This window comes from Oncorhynchus mykiss, chromosome 30 (genome assembly GCF_013265735.2).
Source record: "Oncorhynchus mykiss isolate Arlee chromosome 30, USDA_OmykA_1.1, whole genome shotgun sequence".
Taxonomy (NCBI): domain Eukaryota; kingdom Metazoa; phylum Chordata; class Actinopteri; order Salmoniformes; family Salmonidae; genus Oncorhynchus; species Oncorhynchus mykiss.
Window position 1 is genome coordinate 44,589,039 of NC_050570.1, and position 25,249 is coordinate 44,614,287.

Sequence of the window (25,249 nt, forward strand, 5' to 3'; positions counted from 1 at the left end):
CAGTGTGAACAGGCAGTGGCTCGGGTGGTTGGTGTCTTTGATCTTTTTGGCCTTCCTGTGACATTGGGTGCTGTAGGTGTCATGGAGGGCAGGTAGTTTGCCCCCGGTGATGCGTTGTGCAGACCGCACCACTCTCTGGAGAGCCCTGTGGTGCAGTTGCCGTACCAGGCGGTGGTATAGCTCAACAGGATACTCTCAATTGTGCATCTGTAAAAGTTTGTGAGGGTTTTGGGTGAGAAGACAAATTTCTTCAGCATCCTGAGGTTGGAGAGGCGCTGTTGCGCCTTCTTTACAACACTGTCTGTGTGGGTGGACCATTTCAGGTTGTCAGTGATATGTACGCTGAGGGACTTAACTTTCCACCTTCTCCACTGCTGTCCCGTCGATGTGGATAGGGGATTGCTCCCTCTGCTGTTTCCTGAAGTCCACGATCATCTCCTTTGTTTTGTTGCCACACTCCAAGAGCCCTCACCTCCTCCCTGTAGGCTGTCTCGTCGTTGTTGGTAATCAAACCTACTACTGTTGTGTTGTCTGCAAACTTGATGATTGAGTTGGAGGCGTGCATGGCCACGCAGACATGGGTGGACAGGGAGTACAGGAGGGGGCTGAGCATGCACCATTGTGGGGCCCCAGTGTTGAGGATCAGTGAAGTGGAGATGTTGTTTTCCACCTTCTCCACCTGGGGGTGGCCCGTCAGGAAGTCTAGGACAAAATTGCACAGGGCGGGTTTCAGACCCAGGGCCTCAAACTTAATGATGAGCTTGGAGTGCACTGTATATATACAAAAATACAACCAAGTATTAGACAAATAATTTTTCAAAGAAGAAGCAGGAAGGGTAATAGGAATATATACACATTAGGAATATGTTGAATTTTTAAGTGGTAATGCCCTCGAAGGCGGTGTTTGGAGGATATAATTGGCACAGGTGTTGTTAGGCCCGAGACAAAGTTGGCGGCAAACCGTGCCAATATATCCTCCAAACACTGGCTTGTAATTCATACTATTTCATCCTTCCACAAGATATAGTCCCGACACATCTAATGTTGCTACCCAAGCAGGCTGGTTGTTCGTTATATCGGTTTGGTTGCTTGAGACATGACCTAGTCGTTCAGTCTTTTTCTTCTGTATCTATGGACGCGACCCTGTCATTTGTTCTAAATGTTCCATTGCCATACTGACTGGCAACATTCTTATCCCTTGCTTGCTAGCTAGCCAACTACGGCTAACTTACAGTCACGTCAAAAAGTGCATCCAGACTAACAGCAAAGTAGCTGCGTTCGCATTTGTTTAAGCTATTTTCTAGTGAGATTTATTTGGATACATCAATAACAATTAGCTAACGAGGTGCGATTTTGCTTGGCATAGAAAATGTGCTCACTCGTCAGAACACTGTTGTTCAGAGGAGCTAGCCAACAACACATCTAATGCAATCACTTCAAACTGAAGATGGAAAGACTGCAAAACATTCACCTTATTCTAATTTACATTTCTTTGTACATATGCATAAAAATTATGCCAGCTGATTCATGTTTTCGACTTGCTGAGAAACGCTGCCTGCCTGTCTGTCTCGTCCTGACTCCCGACACGTTCATTACTATGGGACAGCTGGAGATCGAATTTGAGTATTGAAACAATGTTGCAAATGTCGGAGAGACAGACAGCAAGGTTTATACAAATCTCCGTTGTTGAAAACTAAATGTTAGTCTAAAAGTAATGTGTGATAATGTCTAGATGCTTTTTATAGTAGAGATCAAGTTTATAAATTGCTGGGCTGATGAGACAGTGGATTGCGCAATCAGATGGAACAGAGTAAATAGGCATTTTATCAGATTAAGCCTGTGGTAACTTGTGGAATAGACATCTGCTGGAATGCAGTTTTAACCAATCAGCATTCAGGATTAGACCCACCCGTTGTATAATCTTTGTATGAAATATACTATGACTACTACAGAAAATGCTGGGATGTGCAATAAAGTAAATAGTATTGACCGCGTGTGTGTGTCAGTGAGTGTGTCTCTCTCTCTCCGTGTTGTTGTCTTCCTACCTCCACTGCACTCTGCTGCAGCAGCTGAGCTGTCTGTACTACGTCTAGCATCACTGGGACCAGAAGATGAGGGGACCACACTGCCTGTACTGGGCCCAGCAACATCCTAGTTGTGAATGAATAAACACATACAGATTAGACAAATAAGAAAATTACTGAAGGCATTTAGCCTTATAGATCAGTGGTTCTCACATGTGAAACTCAGCAGCATTGCAGTTCTTAACACAAACCGTTTTTTAACTTACCCTTTATTTAACTAGGCAAATCAGTTAGGAACAAATTCTTATTTTCAATGACAGCCTAGGCACAGTGGGTTAACTGCCTTGTTCAGGGGCAGAACGACAGATTTTTTTAACCTTGTCAGCTCGGGGATTCGATCTTGCAACCTTTTGGCTACTGGTCCAACGCTCTAACCACTAGGCTACCTGTCACCAGCGTACCTGGCACCTACTAACATACCTCTTCAAAGACACTTAACCCTCCTGCTGTACTCTGGTCGAATTGGTCCGATTTTCAAGTTCTCTCTCTGAAAAATATAGTTAATTTATTCTGATTGTCATAAGGTTCCATGACTTTGTCCACACAGGGCATCTGAACACACAAAATACATTTGGATGATTTTCATTACATTTTGGGTGTTTTATTTAACTTTTATACACCTGTGGTGTTCCTGGTCAAAAACGACCGGTCACTAGAAATGAATGGTTGAGACTACAATTAGTGTAGAAAATTGAGTTCAGGCACATGCCCATTCATCAGATGGACACACTTCCTCTCCCAGACCCCCACATGCAGGTGTGTTTGAACACACACACACACACACACACACACACACACACACACACACACACACCTCACTCGCCTTCTTGGCTTCCATGGCAACCCCCACAGGAACCTTTCCCCAATAGAATCTTTCCCCCACGGGAACCACATCTGTCGGCATTCTCACAAGCAATCGCAACATTGTTTCAATAATATATATAACTTTTCTTGCATATAGAGCTTTTTTGGTATATAGCTTTTTTGAGGCCTTGCTCACAATTCATTCTGTGGCAGCACAATGACCAAATTATATACTGTATGTGAGGCTCTTGATCATATCTTTGATCATGATACTGGTGAGGAGAGAGGCCAGGAAACTGACAGTGAAGACGCATTAGAGGAGGAAGTGTCAGAAGTTGAAGACAACACAGAATATGATCCAGACCAAGAGACAACCGATATGGAACAATTCAGTAATGAGGAAGAGGGCCCTGCTGAGGTTGTTGTTACATTCCGGTCAAAGAATGGGAATTTGTCATGGTCTTCATCCCCACCTGAGAGGAGAGGTCGGTTGTCGGCTGGAAATGTTATCAGGATGATCCCAGGGCTAACGAGATACCCCATATCCTGAGTTGATGACATAAAATCCTGCCACTATTTAAGCATTAGAAATGGTTTCAAAACGAACGTCCTTGTTAAACTTTGACACAAATTAGTCTGTGATAAATAACATATGTTTCATCTGAGTATTTGTTATAGTCAAAATAATCCATACATTATGCTTTTTTTACTAAAAAGCGAGTTGTATGAGCTCAGTTCAATGAGGCCTACAGGCCATAAATAGCAAATAATGGTTCAGAACTTGTAATGTTCACAAGAAGTTAAGTTGATAAAAAGATCTAACACAACATTAGGTGATAATATATGTATTATTTTCGATTTATAATTGATAATGAATAATGATAATGATAATAATAATAATAATAATGAAACGAACACAACAGGAGAGTTAAATCTTTTGTCTTGCCCATTCACCCTCTGAATGGCACACACACAATCCATGTCTCAATTGTCTCAAGGCTTAAAAACCTTCTTTAACCTGTTTCCTCCCCTTCATCTACACTCATTGAAGTGGACATCGATAAGGGATCATAGCTCTCACATGGATTCACCTGGTCAGTCTACGTCATGGAAAGAGCTGTTCCTAATGTTTTGTACACTCAGTGTTTATCTACTATATACTGTATATACTGCTGTTTTGGAGTTTGACTGACGGGGATGGAGTTCATATATATGTTCAGCTTACAATGAGGAACCCTATTGCGCTTGCCTGAGGGGAGAAGCTGAAGCTCTGGGTGGAGTACATGGGAGGGTTATGACATTATTTTCTTGGCCAGTCTCATGATTGTTTGTTCATAAGCACAGTCTGCAATGTAGAGCTACCTCACACCTACTGTATCACCTTCATGGCAGTCTGGACCAGGTGATTGATTTGTTATTTTAAGGTAACTGACAAGGTGCCAAACCAGGCTGAAATGCCATAGGATAGAATGCTCTCTATGACAGCCTGGTAGAATAGGATCATGCCCTTCTGTTTGACTCCACAAACCCTGAACCTAGGCAGAAAATAAAGGTGTTTTTGGACACTAGAGCATTTGTAAGCGTGGAGTACTGAGTATTGTCCACATTATGGGGCGGCAGGGTAGCCTAGTGGTTAGAGCGTTGGACTAGTAACCGAAAGGTTGCAAGTTAGAATCCCCGAGCTGACAAGGTACAAATCTGTCGTTCTGCCCCTGAACAGGCAGTTAACCCACTGTTCCTAGGTCGTCATTGAAAATAAGAATTTGTTCTTAACTGACTTGCCTAGTAAAATAAAGGTGAAATTAAAGGTTGTCCACATTGTGGACCACCACAGGTGAGTGGTCACCAACAGATTTGGGGTCAAAAAACATTTACGCAGTTTGCTGGACATTTAGGATGAGGTGGTGTTCATCACATCACTACACAAACCTTTGTATCTCTGACATATACACAGTAGTGTCAGTCTCTGTAAATTAGACAGAGAATGGCAATATTATCAGAAAACTGGACAATATAGTTATCAGGGTGTCTACTTGTACATTCATTTGTATACTGTGTGAATAGGATGGGTGAACTCTCAGCCTTGGGGGGCACCTCAATGACCTTGGGCTCCAGTTGGTCAGAAATGAGTGATACCATCTGATGGTATAGAGTTTGACTGACATCTGTCTGAGTTTACTGAAGAGGATGTGTGACTGCAAGATGTTAAATGCTGAACTAAAATTCACAAATAGCAGCCTTGGGGTTCTCCAGATGTTGCAGGATGAGATGCACTATGCTGAAGATTGCATCATCAGTGCCACGCTTGTATTTGTAAGAAAACTGATACACACCATGATCTTTTCAAGACAATTCATTACAATGGAGGACAGAGCAACAGGTAAACAGTCTTTGTTTTCTTTGGGAGAAGGCTTTTGGGAAAGAGGGGTGATGATTGTTTTCTTTCACCGAGGTGGAACCGTGTGGGAATGTACAGACAGAGGTCTCAACTTTTTTTGTACATAATGCTTCTGTCATCATTTCCTATGACCGAAAAGAGCTCCTGGACATCAGAACAATGATCACTAACCTCGGCAGCGAAGGACATACTACTCAACCGGGACCAGGCCCTTATCCCTGACACTGAGAAGAGGAAAAGACGAGCTCCGTTCGAGATTATTCTATTAATGGGACCTGAATTACCATAACTCATGCGCTGACCAGCTGGCAAGTGTCTTCACTGGCATTTTCAAAGGATTATTCCACCAACTCCATGGGCCTTTTCTACAGACAGCATAGGTGTAATTTCCGCAGCCCCATCATTGGGCTCCTGAGTGACGCAGCGGTCTAAGACACTGCATCTCAGTGCTAGAGGTGTCACTACAGACCCTGGTCTGTACAGACCCTGATTCCAGGCTGTATCACAACCGGCCGTGATTGGGAGTCCCATAGGGCGGCACACAATTGGCCAAAGCGTCGTTAGGTTTTGGCTGGGGTAGGCCGCCGGTTTAAATTTGAATTTGTTCTTAACTGACTTGCTTAGTTCAATAAAGGTTAAATAAATGTACCTTATTGTAAACCAGGTGGAAGGAATGCTGAAATTACAGATTGTGCCTTTAAATGAACAAGATAACCTGAAAATACAAGGGGGCTGTCATTCATGGCATGGACAATATGTCTTCACATTAGGCTACTCATACAGCAGATAAACTCATACTCAGGGTTGTTGTTACTTGTGGCATCAAGTCAACAAGGTGAAAAGTTTATACACCAATAGGTGTAGTCGGCCATAAAACTTTGAAGAAGAAAATTATTAATGGGAAACATGGGAAATGCAGTTTAGACGCGGAGTCTGGGGTCGCCATCATCATGCGTTTTTTCCCCCCGATGTTCAGCCAGTGACGATATCAGCAGGCATTATGTGTTTGTTTTACGAATAAGTACTTGAAGTAGATTTATTTTTGTTTCTGTTGTCGTTTTATTTAGGCTTTTGCCAGTGTATTTGCTTCCCTTCGTCGTCTCCGTTCGCGGGGATCTCAGAGGTAACGTTCGCTATTTGGTTAAGTATGCTAAATTGGCTTAATAGTTATTGCCAGCTACCATGCGGGGATAACATATTTCGATATCTAACGTTAGCTAGCTGACAAAAAAAGATATAATGACCTGACTGCTGTCCAAATAATGTTAGATAACGTTACCTATATTGTTTTTGATGCATTCCACAAGTGTACAGCGCACGGTAGCTAGCTACGCTAGTTGCTAACTAGCCTATATAGAAGGCCGATTTGGGCCAAAGTTTGGCCCGTAAGGCAGGGGGCTCGTTAAGCCTCGGGTTCGATCACTGAGGGGTAGGGCTCGCACAAGAAGTGTGTGTCAACGTCGTCATCTTTATAAGTGCAGTAACAAGCTAGTCAGGTAACGTTAACAGTTTAATTTCGACGTAATGCCCGCTGACGTTAGTTATTTCGCTAGATATTTCATTGTAGACGAACTACCGTAGCCGGTCATTTGTCCCTACTAATAGTTTAGTGCGTAGCTAAAGAAGCTAGCTAGCTATCTCCGTTTCTGACACATCTCATACTACTAACGTTAGCTAGCTAGGCTTGTTTCTCTTTCCTGCTGCGAAGTGTTGTGGGGTGGTACGTTATAGTAGCTAGCTAGTTAGTTGGTTACCTAGAAATTGTTGGGTTCAAAGGCAGGTCACTGTTTTTTTTTTTACTAAACCTTAGCTAGCTATCGGTGACTATATTCTGTTCTACTAAGGTAGCTGTTGCAACGTTAGCTAGCAATCTGTTTTATTTAAGAAGTAAACATAATTTCAAATCCCAAATGTTTATCATAGATAAGCATTTGGGAGAATTGAAATTGTCATTGTCGTTTACTTCCTGAATTAAAACATTATTGACCCCAACCTTGCCAACTAGTTTGTTTATTTATAAGCTGTGTTTGACAGTGTGGCCTAGTTTGGAATCTCTTCTATATCATCAATATGGTTTATAGGGGAGGGTTATTATAATTACCTATTTGTGCATTGTACCTACCCAATACACTCCCAGTTTAGTATTTATTGGCATGCCTAACTCCATAGTGCATGGCTTAAGATACTATGGCCAAATTTTTTTTACAACGGCGTCGTGGTCAATTAATATTTTCAGTTTACTTCCTAAATTGACCCCAACCCTGGTCTGCCAGCCTAACGTGGTTGATTTTTGTGACCTGGTTGTAGGCTATGTTTGTTTTGTTCGGGTCTGACTAATAGGCCTACTACCCTCAACCATTCCAGTTCCAATCATTTTAATACTCACACTTATCTGACCTTTGTCCTTTTCCCTCCCGGTCCACAGAGGAGCTATGTACAACGGCATTGGCCTGACCACGCCGCGAGGCAGCGGCACTAACGGCTATGTGCAGCGTAACCTGTCGAGCGTGCGTGCAAAGCGTCCACGGGACGAGCGCGGTGGCGAGCGGGACGAGAAGGACCGTGAGAGGCTGGAGAGCCAGCTGAACCGTCAGCCCAACGCAGAGATCCTGGAGCACCAGAGAAAGAGGCAGCTGGAAGTCAAGTGTGCAGAGCTGCAGGACATGATGGAAGAGCAGGGGTGAGAGAGAGCGAGGGATGGGTGGATAGGTGTAGGAGGGAGGGATGGGCAGGCAGGGGGTGGGGTGGAAAGGAGAGAGGGGATTTAATTAAGCTGGCCCGGGTTGCACTGGGCTATGGCCCGTCACGTGACCGGACAAAGCCGGTGAGGTAGGTGTGCCCTGCCCAAATTGAATGGTAATCTGCACCACTCTGTCATATTGTCAACAATGCAGCATGTTGAGTTGTTTATAAATATAAAATATATGTTCACATTTTCAAACTAGCTTCCATTGGGAAGGCAGATGAAGCAATCACTTTCGTATGCGAACACAGAATCCTAAACATTACTCCACATGCTTAACCAACGTCACTTTTTTTGGGGAGGCGATGTTGGCCAGAGCGGGGCCCCTGGTTCAAGCCCGGGAAGCAGCCTGGTTCCAAAACGAATGCAATCACTTTTCGCCCAGTGCAAACTCCAGGCAGGTGGGCCATTTTAATCAAATCCCCTCAGAAGAGGATGTGAGGGACAGAGATTTGGAGAGAAAGGGTGAAGATATGGGGTGCTGAAGGAGAGCGTTCGGTGTCTTAACTGCTGAGCCGTGTGTGTGTGTTGACAGGTACTCAGCTGAGGAGATTGAAGAGAAGGTGAACAGCTTCCGCATGATGCTGCAGGAGAAGCAGGAGCCGCCTTCAGCCCCTACCGAGAGACCATCGTAAGTACACACCACCACAGATCACTATAGAGTAGTGTGATCACTAGGGACTAGTGACATTTCTACTGCAGACCACCACATGGCTGCACAAACTTTTAAATGAACTACAATCAAGCTTTATTTATGCGGAACATTTCAGACAAGGGGAAAAAAAACTACGAAAATCAATGAAAATAAAAACTGAAATATTTACTAAACAAAGTAAAATTATTAAAAAACAAAAGAATAACAAATAAATATAAACTGAATGACTAAAAAGCACCCTAAGGAAAGTAAAGCTAAACATTTTTTTTAAAAGATCTATTTTTAAAATGTCAAACGTTTCGACCGCCTCAGGTTCTCAGGCAGACTATTCTAATGGCTGGTGGCATAGTAACTAAAGGCTGCCTGGTCATGCCTCTTGGTCCTAGGCTTTGGGATTGTTAAAAAGTCAGTGCCAGAGGACCTGAGGGACCTACTGGGTACCTAACTTAAAAGCATGTCTGACATGTATTGGGGTGCACAGTCATGGATTGATTAAAAAAATCTTAATCTTAAAATGTTTTTTAAAACTCACAGGCAGTCATTGCAGAGACCTTAAAACCGGTGTAATGTGTGCTCTCCATTTGGTCTTGGTCAGTACCCGTGCTGCAGCATTCTGTGTGTTTTGCAGTTGACCAATGGCTTTCTTGGGTAGACCAGACATTACAGTTGTCAAGACTGCTTGTAATAAAAGCATGAATGTGTCTCTGTATCAGCCTGAAAGAGAAATAGCCGCACCTTGGCACTGTTCCTCAGATGGTAAAAAAATATTGTGGTCACATTCCTATTGTGTGATTTGAAATTGAGAACAATTGAAAATAACACCAAGGTTTTTTTACCTGGTGTATTACCTTTATTGCCCCTGAAAAAAAATGTGCAGCCAGATACATTCTGTGCTTTGGCTCCAAAAATAAGTACCTCTGTCTTGTCTTGGAGCTAAAATCCTTGGGTGACACAAATGGAAAGTAGTCTAGTCTGCGTAGCAGTGGAAATCAATGCTGTGCTTTCTGATAATGCAGCCAAGGGGTTATAGATAGATAGACGGACCGGACCCAAAATCAAACCTTGTGGAATGCTATCAAGTGATGTGTAAACTCGGCAACAACTAAGACATAAACTGAAAAAGTTCCACGGAAATTGAATAATGTGTCCCTGAACAGGGGGGGGGGGGGTCAAAAGTAACAGTCAGTATCTGGTGTGGCCACCAGCTGCATTAAGTACTGCAGTCCATCTCCTCCTCATGGACTGCACCAGATTTGCCAGTTCTTGCTGTGAGATGTTAGCCCACTCTTCCATCAAGGCACCTGCAAGTTCCCGGACATTTCTGGGGGGAAGGGCCCAAGCCCTCACCCTCCGATCCAACAGGTCCCAGATGTGCTCAATGGGATTGAGATCCGGGCTCTTCGCTGGCCATGGCAGAACACTGACATTCCTGTCTTGCATGAAATCACGCACAGAATGAGCAGTATGGCTGGTGGCATTGTCATGCTGGAGGGTCATGTCAGGATGACCCTGCAGGAAGGGTACCACATGCGGGAGGAGGATGTCTTCCCTGTAACACACAGCGTTGAGATTGCCTGCAATGATAACAAGCTCAGTCCGATGATGCTCTGACACACCAGACATTGACAGACCCTCCACCTCCAAATCGATCCCGCTCCAGAGTACAGGCCTCAGTGTAACGCTCATTCCTTTGACGATAAATGCGAATCCGACCATCACCCCTGGTGAGACAAAACCGTGACTCGTCAGTGAAGAGCCATTTTTGCCAGTCCTGTCTGGTCCAGCGACGGTGGGTTTGTGCCCATGGGTGATGTTTTTGCCGGTGATGTCTGGTTAGGACCTGCCTTACAACAGGCCTACAAGCCCTCAGTCCAGCCTCTCTCAGCCTATTGCGGACAGTCAGCACTGATGGAGGGATTGTGCGTTCCTGGTGTAACTCGGGCAGTTGTTGTTGCAATCCTTTCCCGCAGGTGTGATGTTCGGATGTACCGATCCTGTGCAGGTGTTTTTACATGTGGTCTGCCACTGTGAGGACGATCAGCTGTCCGTCCTGTCTCCCTGTAGCTCTGTCTTAGGCGTCTCACAGTACGGACGTTGCAATTTATTGCCCTGGCCACATCTGCAGTCCTCATGCCTCCTTGCAGCATGCCTAAGGCACGTTCACGTAGATGAGCAGGGACCCTGGGCATCTTTCTTTTGGTGTTTTTCAGAGTCAGTAGAAAGACTTCTTTAGTGTCCTACGTTTTCATAACTGTGACCTTAATTGCCTACTGTCTGTAAGCTGTTAGTGTCTTAACGACCGTTCCACAGGTGCATGTTCATTAACCTCTCTGGGATATGTGGGACGGTAGCGTTCCACCTGGCCAACATCCAGTGAAAATTCAGAGCGCCAAATTCAAATAAATTACTATAAAAATTTAACTTTGATGAAATCACACATTCAATATACCAAATTAAAGCTAAACTTGTGAATCCAGCCATCGTGTCAGATTTAAAAATGCTTTACGGCAAAAGCAAACGATGCTATTATCTGAGGATAGCACCCCAGTAAACAGAGAGAGAAAATCATATTTCAACCCTGCAGGCACGACACAAAACGCAGAAATAAAAATATAATTCATGCCTTAACTTTGACGATCTTCTTCTGTTGGCACTCCAATATGTGCCATAAACATCACAAATGGTCCTTTTGTTCGATTAATTCCGTCGATATATATCCAAAATGTCCATTTATTTGGTGCGTTTGATCCAGAAAAACACAGGTTCCAACTTGCGCAACGTGACTACAAAATATCTCAAAAGTTACCTGCATGCATTGTCCAAAATACTTTAGTAATACAACTTTAGGTATTTTTTTTTTACGTAAATAATCGATAAAATTGAAGATGGGATATACTGTGTTCAATACCGAAGGAAAACAAAGTGAAGCGGGCTTTCAGGTCACGTGCCTCTAACAAAGAGTGCACATCCCTCGAGCCTCATTCTGAACATTGTTACTTCATTTCTCAAAGGAAAAACCTCAACCAATTTCTAAAGACTGTTGACATCCAGTGAAAGCGATAGGAACTGCAGGGAAGTCGATTAGAAATCTGTATTCCCAATGAAAACATATTGAAAAGAGTGACCTCAAAAACCCAAAAAATCTGAGCGATTTTTTTTTAAATTTTTTTAATTTTTTTAAATATTTTGTATGTGTATGTATGTGTGTGTGTGTATATATATATATATATATATATATATTTATTTATTTTTTTTTTATTTTTTTTTTCCTCCTCTGGGTTTCGCCTGCCAAATAAGTTGTGTTATACTCACGTGATTCAAACATGATTCAAACAGTTTTAGAAACTTCAGAGTGTTCTCTTTACAAATCTAGTAATAATATGCATATCTTAGCTTCTGGGTCTGAGTAGCAGTACTTTGGACACGCTTTTCATCCGGATGTGAAAATACTGTCCCCTGTCCCAAAGAAGTTAATTGTTTATGGTTCATTGAACAAGCATGGGAAACGGTGTTTAAACCCCTTACAATGAAGATCTGTGAAGTTAATATGTAAACATCCCAATATCTTTGAACGACACGGTCCAGAAAAAGGGATGTTTATTATCAAACTTCTCATCAGGTCTTGCCTGACTGATACCCAGACTGTTTATCTCTGAAATATGCCGCAAACTCATCACATTTCGATGTTGAAGAAACTTCATATAGGATTTATCAGGCCACCTGGTCGAGAAGAGCAGTCTCAAATTTATTCTGATTCAGTGATCAAGTTAGAAAAGTTTCCTCAACTGGCATTGCTAATTGCCTTGTTATATATGCCAAGTTGCTCTCTCAGAATATCATAATGGACCTGCAACTTTGACTTTCTCCAGTTCTGCTCTGCCTTTCTGCAAATTCTCTGAAATGTATTAGTTTCCATAGTCATCCAGCGGGCTCTCCAGTTGGATGTGACCTTTTTCAACTTTACTGGAGCTATGGCATCAATGATTGCCCTTTAATTGCTATTAAAGTTGTCAACTAAATCATCACAAGAGGAAGGCAGAATAGGTGGAGTATTGTTCATACACTCAATAAAACCTTAAAGCGTTTCTTAATAATGCGTTCAGCATTACTCTGTTATGGGCAACAAGGTAGTCAGCTGAAGCAACGTCAACAATCGAGGATATGTCAATAGAATGCTCCTTGGTAATAATCAGGTCCAGAGTATGGCTGCGGTTATCGGTCGGCCCAGTAACATGTTGGATGAAGTCCATAAAGCTCAAAAGATTCAGAAATTCAATATCCTTGGAGTCACTCTTTGTCAACATGATTATTCAAAAGGCACTCGCACATCTGAGCTATCTATTTTGCAGGTGCATGGTAACAGTTTAATAAAATGAGAGAAAATAAGAAACTCAAACACTGCTCTTGATAGTATCAATGCTCTTTAACTTCTTGACGCAACCCATCCCGTTAGCGGGATAATTGTCATCAACAACCGCTGAATTGCAGAGCACCACATTCAAATAATATTACTACAAATATTTATATTCATGAAATCCCAAGTGCAATATAGCAAAACACAGTTTAGTTTTTTGTTAATCCACCTGTCGTGTCAGATTTTGAAAATATGCTTTACAGCGAAAGCAATCCAAGCGTTTGTGTAAGTTTATCGGTCACTAGACAAAACATTATGAGCACCTAGCATCAAAGTAGCTTGGTCACAAATCAGAAAGCAATAAAATGAATCGCTTATTAATCGCTTACCTTTGATCTTAGGATGTTTTCACTCACGAGACTCCCAGTTACACAATAACAATAAATGTTATTTTGTTCCATAAATACCTCAGTTTGTTTGGCGCGTTATGTTCAGAAATCCACAGGCTCGAGCGGTCATGACAACGCAGACGAAAATTCCAAATAGTATCCGTAATGTCCACAGAAACATGTCAAACGTGATTCATAATCAATCCTCAGGTTGTTTTTAAAATATATAATCGATAATATATCAACCGGCACTGTCTCCTTTTCAGTAGGAGAGGGAGTCAATGGCTCCCCCACTGTGTTGCGGAAGCAAAACTCATGCGAACACCCAGCTATCCACTGACGCGATGTTATCTTTCTCACTCATCTTTCAAAATAAAAGCCCGAAACTATGTCTAAAGACTGTTGACACCTTGAGGAAGCGATAGGAAAAGGAATCTGGTTGATATCCCTTTAAATGGAGCAAAGGCAGGCTATGGAACATGGAGCTTTCAAAATAGAAGCCACTTCCTGGTGTGATTTTCCTCAGGTTTTTGCCTGCAATATCAGTTCTGTTATACTCACATATCAGTTCTGTTATACTCGCGCTAGCGTCCCACCTGGCCAACATCCAGTGAGATTGCAGAGCGCCAAATTCAAATACAAAAATACTCATTATTACATTTCAGAAAAGATACAACTATTTTACATTGGTTTAAAGATTAACTTCTTGTGAATCCAACCACGGTGTCATATTTCAAAAATGCTTTACGGCGAAAGCATACCTTACAATTATTTGAGAACATAGAGCAGACAAATCATTACAAACAGTAACCAGCCAAGTTGAAGAGTTACACAAGTCAGAACTAGAGATCAAATTAATCACTTACCTTTGATCTTCATATGTTTGCACTCAGAAGACATTAATTTATTCAAAAATGTTTCCTTTTGTTCGATAGTCTCTCTTTATATCCGAAAACCTCCGTTTTGTTCGCGCGTTTTCTTCAGTAATCCACAGGCTCAAACGCAGTCACAACAGGCAGACAAAAAAAATAAAATTGTATCCGTAAAGTCAAACAATGTTTATATTCAATCCTCAGGTTGTTTTTTGCCTAAATAACCTATAATATTTCAACCAGACAATAACGTCGTCAATATAAAAGGTAAACAAGAAAGGCACTCTCTCTGGTCGTGCGCATGAAAAAGCTCTGACATGGCAGAGTCCACTCATTCAGACTGCTCTTACTCCCTCATTTTTCAGAATACAAGCCTGAAACAATTTCTAAAGACCGTTGACATCTGGTGGAAGGCATAGCAACTGCAATTTGAGTCCTAAGTCAATGGATACTGTAATGGCATTGAATAGAAAACTACCCCCCCAAAAAATGTCTTACTTCCAGATTGGATTTTTCTCAGGTTTTTGCCTGCCAAATCAGTTCTGTTATACTCACATTATTTTAACAGTTTTGAAAACTGTTAGTGTTTTCTATCCAAATCTACTAATTATATGCATATCCTATCTTCTGGGCCTGAGTAGAAGGCAGTTTAATTTGGGCATGCCTTTCATCCAAAATTCCAAATGCTGCCCCCTACTCTAGGAGAAGTTAAGATGTATGGGCCACTCTTCACCTGCCTAGAGGTAACCAATGGAGTAACAACCAAATTATCGTTACAGCCATGTTTTCTGACAGTCTCCAATCTATCAGACTGGTAGGAGATGAGTTTGTATAAACTCACTGGAAAGCAGATAAAGGAACATAAATTAGGTTGCTCGCAATAACCAAAGTGGCCATTTCTATAGGAGTTGATATGGTTTCCAAGTCCTTTATTGCTTCTAACAGGGAGAACTGGAGTACTACCAGACCCTGTCTGTCAGTCTCTAAAACAGTTTGTGATGTTGCTGGAAATTGGAACCCCTGCGCTTAGGGGTAATCATATCTCTTTTAAAAAGTGCTGGTTGCGCACACAAAAAGACATTCTTGTCATTGCAAAGTTTCTTCAGGTGCTCGTTTAGGGCAAAGAGTCGGCTGAAAAGTTCCAAACCCCTTCGGTAGCTCAGGAGGGGGCCAGAGAATTATCTAACCTGTGCCAGCGAGGGTCGTAAAAATAAACTCCTAAAATGAAGGTTGTTTAAACTAGAGGTCGACCGATTGATTTTTCAACGCCGATACCAATTATTGGAGGACCAAAAAAAGCCAATACCGATTTTAAAAAATATTTTTATACATATATATATATATATATATATATATATATATATATATATTGTAATAATGACGATTACAATGATACTGAATGAACACTTATTTTAACTTAATATAATACATCAATAAAATCAATTTAGCCTCAAATAAATTAAACATGTTCAATTTGGTTTAAGTAATGCAAAAACAAAGTGTTGGAGAAGAAAGGAAAAGTGCAATATGTGCCATGTAAGAAAGCTAACGTTTAAGTTCCTTGCTCAGAACATGAGAACATATGAAAGCTGGTGGTTCCTTTTAACATGAGTCTTCAATACTCCCAGGTAAGAAGTTTTAGGTTGTAGTTATTATAGGAATTATAGGACTATTTCTCTCTATACCATTTGTATTTCATATACCTTTTGACTATTGGATGTTCTAATAGGCACTATAGTATTGCCAGTGTAACAGTATAGCTTCCGCCCCTACCTGGGCTCGAATCAGGAACATATCGACAAAAGCCACCCTCGAAGCAGCGTTACCCATGCAGAGCAAGGGGAACAACTACTCCAAGTCTCAGAGCGAGTGACATTTGAAACGCTATTAGCGCTCACCCCGCTAACCCGCTAGCCATTTCACATCGGTTACACCAGCCTAATCTCGGGAGTTGATAGGCTTGAAGTCATAAACAGCGCTGTGATTCAAGAGCTGCTGGCAAAACGCACGAAAGTGCTATTTGAATGAATGCTTACGAGCCTGCTGGTGCCTACCATCGCTCAGTCAGACTGCGCTATCAAATCATAGACTTAATTATAACATAATAACACACAAATACGAGCCTTAGGTCATTAATATGGTCGAATCCGGAAACTATCATTTCGAAAACAAAACGTTTATTCTTTCAGTGAAATACAGAACTGTTCCGTATTTTATCTAACGAGTGGCATCCCTAAGTCTAAATACTGCTGTTACATTGCACAACCTTCAATGTTATGTCATAATTACGTAAAATTCTGGCAAATTAGTTCGCAATGAGCCAGGTGACCCAAACTGTTGCATATACCTTGACTCTGCGTGCAAAGAACGCAAGAGAAGTGACACAATTTCACCTGGTTAATATTGCCTGCTAACCTGGATTTATTTTAGCTAAATATGCAGGTTTAAAAATATACTTCTGTGTATTGATTTAAAAAAAGGCATTGATGTTTATGGTTAGTTACATGTTGGAGCAACGACATTCCTTTTTCGCGAATGTGCACCGCATCGATTATATGCAACTCAGGACACGATAGATACACTAGTAATATCATCAACCATGTGTAGTTATAACTAGTGATTATGATTGTTGATTGTTTTTTATAAGATAAGTTTAATGCTAGCTAGCAACTTACCTTCTTACTGCATTCGCGTAACAGGCAGGCTCCTCATGAGGAGCGTTGGACTAGTTAACCGTAAAGTTGCAAGATTGAATCCCTGAGCTGACAAGGTAAAAATCTGTCGTTCTGCCCCTGAACAAGGCAGTTAACCCACCGTTCCTAGGCCATCATTGAAAATAAGAATGTGTTCTTAACTTCTTATAACTGCAATCCCGTTAACGGGAGCAATTTGACAAGAGCCAGTCAAAGTGTAGGGCGCCATTTTCAAAACATCAAAAATCTCATAATTAACATTCATTAAACATACATGTGTCTCATACCATTTTAAAGCTATTCTCGTTGTTAATCCCACCAAAGTGTCCGATTTCAAATATGCTTTTCAGCAAAAGCACCACAAACGATTATGTTAGGTCTCCACCAAACCACAATAAGCACAGCCATTTTACAGCAAAATATAGCATTCACAAAAAAACGAAAGAGAAAATTAATCACTACCCTTGAATTATCTTCATCAGATGACATTCATAGGACTTTGTTACACAATACATGCATGTTTTGTTTGATAAAGTTCATATTTATATACAAAAAAACTCTGAGTTTACATTGGCTATTTAGATTCACTAGTTCCAAAAACATCAAGTGATTTTGCATAGCCACATCGTTTCAACAGAAATACTCATCATAAATGTAGATGATAATACAAGTTATACACATGGAATTATAGATATACCTCTCCTTAATGCAACCACTGTGTCAGATTTCAAAAAAAGTTTACGAAAAAAGCCAGCCATGCAATAATCTGAGACGGAGCTCAGAACAGAAGCCAAATTAGCCGCCATGTTTGAGTCAACAGAAACCAGAAAACACATGATAAATGTTTCCTTACCTTTGATGAACTTCATCAGAATGCAGTCCTAGGAATCTCAGGTTCACAATAAATGCTTGATTTGTTTAAAAATGTCAGTTATTTATGTCCAATTAGTTACTTTGGTTAGCGCGTTTGGTAAACAGTTCCAAAGTCACAAAGCACGTCCACTATAACGTGACGAAATGTCCAAAAGTTCCGTAACAGTCAGTATAACATGTCAAACGATGTACCGAATCAATCTTTAGAATGTTGTTTACATATATCTTGAATAACGTTCCAACCGGAGAATTAGAATGACTTCAGATGACCGGTGGAACGCAGGTCCTTCCCCTGTGAACGCGCATAGTGAAAGCATGGTCAACTCGTGGCAGTGGTGACTATTTCCTGTCTCATTCGACCCCCCCCTTCACATTAGTCATCAGACAAAGTTCTATTGACTATTGACAGGAAGAGGAATTTCTCAGGTTTTTGCCTGCAATATGAGTTCTATTATACTCACAGACATAATTCAAACAGTTTTAGAAACTTCTGAGTGTTTTCTATCCAATAGTAATAATAATATGCATATATTAGCAACTGAGACTGAGGAGCTGGGCACCTTTTCATCCAAGCTACTCAATACTGCCCCTGCAGCCATAAAAAGTTAACTGACTTGCCTAGTTAAATAAAGATGTAAAAAAATAAAAATAAATTGGCAAATATACAGATTTCCGATTGTTATGAAAACTTTAAATCGGCCCTAATTAATCGGCCTTTCCGATTAATCGGTCGACCTCTAGTTTAAACCTACGTGAGTGACGATGGTGTCAATATTGGAGTAGTTGACCAGAACTGTAGGCAGGAGAGTTGATGTCATGGACACAGGCTCCTGGATGACAGTGAACCTTAGTCGGTCCACAGGCCGTAGGCAGGCCAAAATCTCTCACCATCGAGCTGCCCACAATGATTGTGAATCCGATAGGGAAACAACCTGCTGAACTGTGATGGCTGTGGGGGAGGGTGCCACTGGGCCCAGCATGCTTTTGGTATACACCCATGGTCCGTGCTGACTGCTAGGTCCGTCTCAAGTGGGGAAAAGCTGTTTGCTAGCTGGATTGGATCTTCTCAGATAGCTGGGTGGCCAGACTTCGTCCCCGATCTCCTCCACCTGTGTACAGTCTCCCATGGGCCGCTGAGTTGAGCTTCACATCTGTCCGTTGGATTGGGACAGATCAACGCTGCCCGACTCATCATTAGCTTTGCTATAGGAGGCATTTAAAACATATTTGGTTTGCCTGGGTTACAGCAAGGTTGGTGTACTTAGAAAGTAGATGTTTATTTTCTCGCAGCCGAGCTAACAGCCGGGGGATCTCTTCCCTAAGATGTTTGATGGTGGTGCATTTAGGGCAGACAAATCCCTGTCCATTTTCCAGTTCCACCTTATCTTCATCTTGTGATTGTGTGGAAATCATCTCACACCTGAAGCATTTGCGCCCAGCCATGAATGGAAACACTGGTGGGCTAGCACGGCCAACGTTTGGATACTAGGACCTATTGAACTATGGTCCCCCTCCTTCAGGGCGACAGAGACTCACGCCCTGGCTGCAGCCAATCAGCAGAAGAACGACCGGCTAAAGGCGGCATTCGGCATCGCCACTGACTACGTAGACGGCTCCTCCTTCCACCCGGAACGCAAGGAGCGAGAGAAGGAGAAGAGGGAGCAGGAGAGGCTGGAGAAAGAGAAGCAGCAGAAATACGTGTGAGTCGAGGGGAGGGGAGGGTTCTCCTAGCTAGACTTACTCGTGTAACTCTGATTTTCCTTTGTTTATCTGTTACTTACCATCTCTTTCTCTCCCCCTCCGTCTCTCTCAGGCTGGTAGAAGAGTCAGAGGACTCGGACTCACCAGCCCGAAAGCAGAGCCGTAAGAAGAAGAAAAGGAAGAAAAACAAGAACAGAGACAGGTGAGGGAAGGGAGAAAGTCCTATTTTGTGTGCATGCATAAAAATAATGCATAGCTTGTTTGATTGACAGATAACTTTACTCTCTTCTTCAGCTCAGAGAGTCCCTCCCCCTCTCCTACACGGGTGAAAACTAAAAAGAGGAAAAAGAAAAGGTTTCCATTCATTTTTTTCCATTTTGCAGACAGTGAATGGATTTCATGTCCAGCGTAGTTTCATAACATTGGTATTGTTATTTCAGAACATCTAAATTGAAGTGGATCAGAACCTCTTGTGTAAGGGATGTGCTAGCTTTTAGTTTGCTAGCGAGGACTCATACTTAGCACCTCTGAATGTAATTTGCCTACCGATGTTTACGTGGAGAATCACGTGAAGAAATGACATCTCCAGCAGGCGTTCCCCCCCAAAGCAAAGCATGCTGAACGATCAACAGACAAACACTAGATTCCCGTTCGGTGTGATGTGTGCGAGCCTTTTACCTTTTTCAGCTTAATGAACAAAGACTTTGTTCTCTGTTCTAGGGACAGGCTAGAAAAAAAGGGTGACACAGACAGGTGGGTCCTACAGAAAGTGGTTCATAGTGTGTGTGTGTACTAAAATACTTTGTTTTCCCTCTCAGCTCCTCAGACGAGAAGCAGGCGTCCAAGAAAAAACGCAAGAGAAGTGAAAATGAGACTCCGCCCCAGGGTAAGACACGGCGCCATAGGAGTGGGTCCTCAAGCTCTGCTCACAGGTACTTCCGGGTCACCAGAGGTCATGACTCACAATTTGGGGTTGTAACTTCCCCTAAAATTCCCAGGTTTTCCACAAATCCTTGTTGAAGTTACCGAAAATGTGCAACCCTATTCATAGTTACTCAATTCCTAGTCATTCAATAACTTAAAAGTCAAGGCAGAGTTTTGAGTTGCACCCCATGCTGTTATTCCATCTCTCATGCCTTGTCTCCATCAGCCAATCCCCTCCCCTGCTGAGAGAGAGGCAGCAGAACCAGCCAGTCAAGAGAGCAGAAGAGGGGAGAAGGGGGCTGGCTCCTGACAGGAGGGGTTGTAGTCGTGAGGACGGGAGTCCACAGCGTCCTGGAGGCAGAGTGGTAAGACCACCTGTGATTGGTCCGGTGATCAGATCTCTACTATTTCAAAACCTTCTCTCCTGTTTTGTGACAATTCGGCATAATCAATGGCCTTCAGCACTCTCACTCATTCTCCTTTTTTTCCTCTCACCTCACTCTCCTTACCTCCTTCTCTCCCTCTCAGAGATCTCCCAGGTATCACAGCTCCCCTGAACGCCAACCGAGGGCAAACAAGGAAAAGGAGAAGGAGCGACTGAAGGACAAAGAGAAAAAGAGAGAGAAGGAGCGTGAGAAAGTGAAGCCTACAAGAAAGAGACACGACTCCTCTTCCCCCTCTCCTCCTCGACTGGAACGAGAGAAAGCCAGGCGCTCCAGAAGTGGAGAGCGAGAGAAGGATAGAGGAAATCAGAGAACAATGCTGCAGAGGAGCAGAGACGACTCTTCATCCCCCTCTCCACCCCCGAAACAACCGGACACCAGGAAACAGAGGAGCGGAAAGGAGGACAAACCACAAAGACGAGACTCCTCTGTGTCTCCATCACGAGAAAAAGAGGGAGCAAGGAGTGGAGAGGGGGAGCGAGGAAAGGAAAGAAATGTCCCCCCCCGAGCCCCAGCTGACAGAGAGAGGGGGAGAGGGAATGAGAAAGGACCTCTCCCTAGTCGGAAAAGCGATGGAGGGAGGGGTAGAAACTCATCCCGCGACTCCACATCCCCTGTCCCTCAATCACCTCTCGCCAATGGACGACAGAAAGAGAGGGAGCGTGAGGGAAGGACAGAGAACGAGTGGAAACCGGAGGAGAGGGGTAAAGGGAGGGAGAGGGAATTGAACGAAGAGAGGCAGAAACAAGATGAGCGGAGGAAGCAGGAGAGTGAAAGGGAAAAAGAGAGTGAGCGAGACCGAGATGGAGGGAGAGAGCGCGAGAGATCTGGCAGATTGTCTTCTACTCAACAACATCCGTCTATCTGTTTGTCTGAAGACCTCCCCGTGGAGCGAGTTGGGGAGAGGGGGACAGTCGAGAGGGAGCGAAAAAGACAAACTGAGGAGGACACCAGGCGGGAGAACAGAGACCAAAGCCTGTCGGAAAAGGAGCAAGACAAGGAGAAGCCGAAAGCGAAGGAAAGCAGCAGCAGTAGCAGCGGGAGTGACAGCGACAGTTCTTCCTCATCCTCCTCTGGCTCATCTTCTTCATCCTCCGACGAGGAAGAGAAGAAAAGGGAAACCATGGCGAAGAGCAGCCCGGTGAAGAAAGCCCTCCCCTCCCTCATCGCTCCTCCCGCCCTAGGTGCCGCCTTCCAGAGGTATCTGGCCAATGGGGACAGAGGGAGCGCTTCGGAGAGTGACGAACAGAGAGCTATAGGGAGAGAGAAGGAATGTGAGAGAACGGGAGGAGGGGACAGGGTCATGCTCTCTGAAAGGGAACACCCGCCCCCTGCCGCCCAACGCCCCCCTGCTGCCGAACGTTCCCCCCCCACAGACAGAGAGAAGGAGCGAGGGAGGGGACAGGAGAGGTACAGCCCAACGGAGGTAGAGAGCTCCAGCCCTCCACCCTCTCCTCCCAGAAGAGGAGCCCCCCAAGGCAGAGGCGAGAGGTACGCCCCCACTGAAGTGGAAGGAGAAAAGGAGCGGGAGAAGGAGAAAGAGGGAGGGGTGAAGAGCCAGGCCAGGAGGGCAGAGAGGCACAGCCCCTCTGAGCAGGAGTGGGAGAGGAAGAGGGCGCCCTCCCCAAAAGCCCCCGCAATAGCAGTTGTCCCGCGGCCCTCCCCCCCTCGCCGCACCCCACCACGGCAGTACCAGGACCCCCCCAATCACTCCCCCAGCCCTCGACGACAAGCCAGCACCCGGAGAGCCTCGCCCCCTACCCGCTCCCCGACTCGCGCCTACGCACCACGGCGGAGCCGCAGCCGGGAGCTAGAGCACAACCGAGAGAGTCAGAGAGCGAGGGATAGAGGGGGAAGGGATTGCTCCAGAGACAGAGGAGCCAGGAGGAGCAGGTCGAGGAGCCCCAGAAGACGCAGTCCCCTCTACAGGTACGACCAGGACCTATTCACAACAAATCAAACACAACTCAACTATACACACATCAAACATCACACACAGTGGGGCAACTTCCTGCGTACATAAATCAATAATAACTCAATTCAAATCTGCCAAGACCTCAGAATGCCAAACCGGATTCTAAATTGTTTATTTAATTTGTGTATTTATTTTCTCGCCCCTCAGGTCTTGGCGATCCCCCTCTCCCATTCGAGGAAGTAGAAGCAGCCTCTCGCTATCCAGAGAAAGGCGGAGAGACCAGGAGAGAGAGAAGAATAGAGAGCTGGAGAGAGCGAGGGAAAAAGAGCGGCAACGTGAAAAAGAGCAAGAGAGGCGAGAGCGTCAACCTATTAAAGAAGTCCCCCCACCCCGTCGCTCTTCCTCTTCTGGTTCTTCTTCCTCATCCCCCTCTCCGGCCCGAGAGAGGAAGGAGCTGCCTGTAGAAAAAGTGATGAAACCAACGGTGGAGAAAGACCGAAGAAGTGATAGAGACGAACGAGAGAAAGGGGGAGACAGAGGAAGGAAGGCTCGTTCCATACCCTCACCGCTCCACTCCAAGGAGACCAGTCCCCTTCCCAGCCAATCAGAAATCAGAGCCCACCCCAAAGAAACACGTCACTCTGACCCACCCCACTTCAGGTCACCACAGGCCCTCAGCCATTCAGAGACCAGAGTATCTCTACGAGACACCTCGAGGACCCAATCTCCTCTCCCCTCACGCGGCGCTACTGATCCCTCAGACCGACCAGTCAGGACTGAAAACGGTGTGAGTGAGAAGGGGGCCAAAGAGAAAAGGAAAGGAAAGTTAGGCAGCCCCAGCTCTTCATCTTCTTCTTCCTCCTCCTCATCTTCCTCTTCATCAGACAGTTCTGACTCTGATGCAGAGCAAGGAAAAGCGTAAGGAGGGGTGTTAAATGATTGACATGTTTTACATTTGGATCACATTGTGGATAGAAATGCCGTAAATGGAGCTGACATAATTCCTCTCTTTACAATATCTCCCTCTCTCTCTCCCAGAGGTGACAGGATAACGGCTGCCCATAGCTCCTCCTCCTCCTCCTCTTCTGAAAGTGAGAAGGAAGACAAGAAAAAGTGGTAACCAAAAAGACTAGGACCACCAGAATTGTTGTTAATGTTAACTATTTGTTAACTATTTGTCATAGATCTATTATTTCCATTGGTTCTTGACCCAGAACTCTAGTTATGGAAATTACAATATTATTAATTACCTAATGTTATTCAAAAAGTCTGGAAAATTCTGTAACATACAGGAACCAGTTGATATTTGACACCTCTGTCATCTTTTCCAGCCCAGCGCAACCTCAAAGAGTGCCAGCTGATTCGCTGAGAGACTCTCGCTCCCTCAGCTACTCTCCACCCAGACAGAGGCGACCTGCACATTCTCCACCCACCCGCAGGTCAGTAGTCAACTAGCCAATTTGAAGGCAAACATATTTTTCTGTGTTCCTATAGGACAAAACAGACTAATCTTTAAAATGATTGACTCCAACAGAAGGTATAGGTTTTGAGAAATAAAGTAAATGTACTTGCTACAACAGGTGATTTTCACCTTGCCATCTTAAGATGTATGCACTAATTGTCAGTCGCTCTGTATAAGAAGTCTGCTTAAATGACTAAAATGTAAACAAACTATTCTAGCAACTACTGTATGTAAATAATTATTGTGGAGTTATCAGTACTGATTGTATTGGGTTATTCTCCCCCTCTTTTCTAGGAGTGGCAGCAGACAGTCCCCAAGCCGATCGCCAAGCAGTAGGAGAAGAAAATGATCCTTCGCTCTGAAGTGTAACTGCCACTTTCCCTCCCCCTTCCTCCATCCAAACACTTCTGGGCTGGATTGAACTGGACTGTATCATTTGGATATTAAAGGGAGGGGAAGTTAAGGACATTTGATCTGTGAATGACTGAGTGAATTAAGCTTTGTTGTTGATTCTGTGGCATGAGGATAGCACCACAGGAAGAAAACGTTGGCAGAATTTGAATCGCAACAGAGACCAAGAGGTCTGCTTTTAGTCAAGGGGTTTTGTACATTTTGTTTTATGCTGTACTGTAAGGAAGAAATGTAACTGTAAATGGTAGGTGGAAAAGCCCATGGTAGGAAAGTTAAGCACAGAAGCTTTCCAGACTCAAAACACTGTGCACACCCACACAGTCCTATTCAATCATCTCAAAACAACAAAGTAACATTCACTGTGCATTTTCTTCCCCTCTGTATTTGTGTTGATCAACATGTAGATATGACCCATCTGTGTTTTGGTTATCGCTGAATTATGTGATGTTTCCATGTTGATTAGAAACTGCAACTCATGGTTTGTTTCTCTTTGAAAATAATGAATAATAATAAAAAAGTTGTATCATT

At 43.6% G+C, this 25,249-nt stretch overlaps 1 protein-coding gene across 3 annotated transcripts; it reads left to right on the top strand.

Annotated features, from left to right (window-relative positions):
* Nucleotides 1-5,982: 5,982 nt before the first annotated feature.
* On the top strand, nucleotides 5,983-25,249 carry LOC110521896 (serine/arginine repetitive matrix protein 2). Of its 3 annotated transcripts, none has more exons than XM_021599839.2 (13): nucleotides 5,983-6,409; nucleotides 7,712-7,966; nucleotides 8,565-8,660; nucleotides 19,386-19,565; nucleotides 19,679-19,768; nucleotides 19,861-19,920; nucleotides 20,385-20,498; nucleotides 20,717-20,855; nucleotides 21,019-22,862; nucleotides 23,056-23,766; nucleotides 23,887-23,964; nucleotides 24,180-24,287; nucleotides 24,605-25,249. In XM_021599839.2, the coding sequence occupies exons 2-13, from the start codon at nucleotides 7,719-7,721 to the stop codon at nucleotides 24,657-24,659; spliced, it is 3,723 nt and encodes a 1,240-aa protein (XP_021455514.2). In that variant the 5' UTR covers nucleotides 5,983-6,409; nucleotides 7,712-7,718; the 3' UTR covers nucleotides 24,660-25,249. The 3 variants fall into 3 exon arrangements, with proteins under 3 accessions (XP_021455514.2, XP_021455517.2, XP_021455515.2); XM_021599840.2 differs by lacking the exon at nucleotides 5,983-6,409 and adding an exon at nucleotides 6,654-6,782; XM_021599842.2 differs by lacking the exon at nucleotides 19,861-19,920.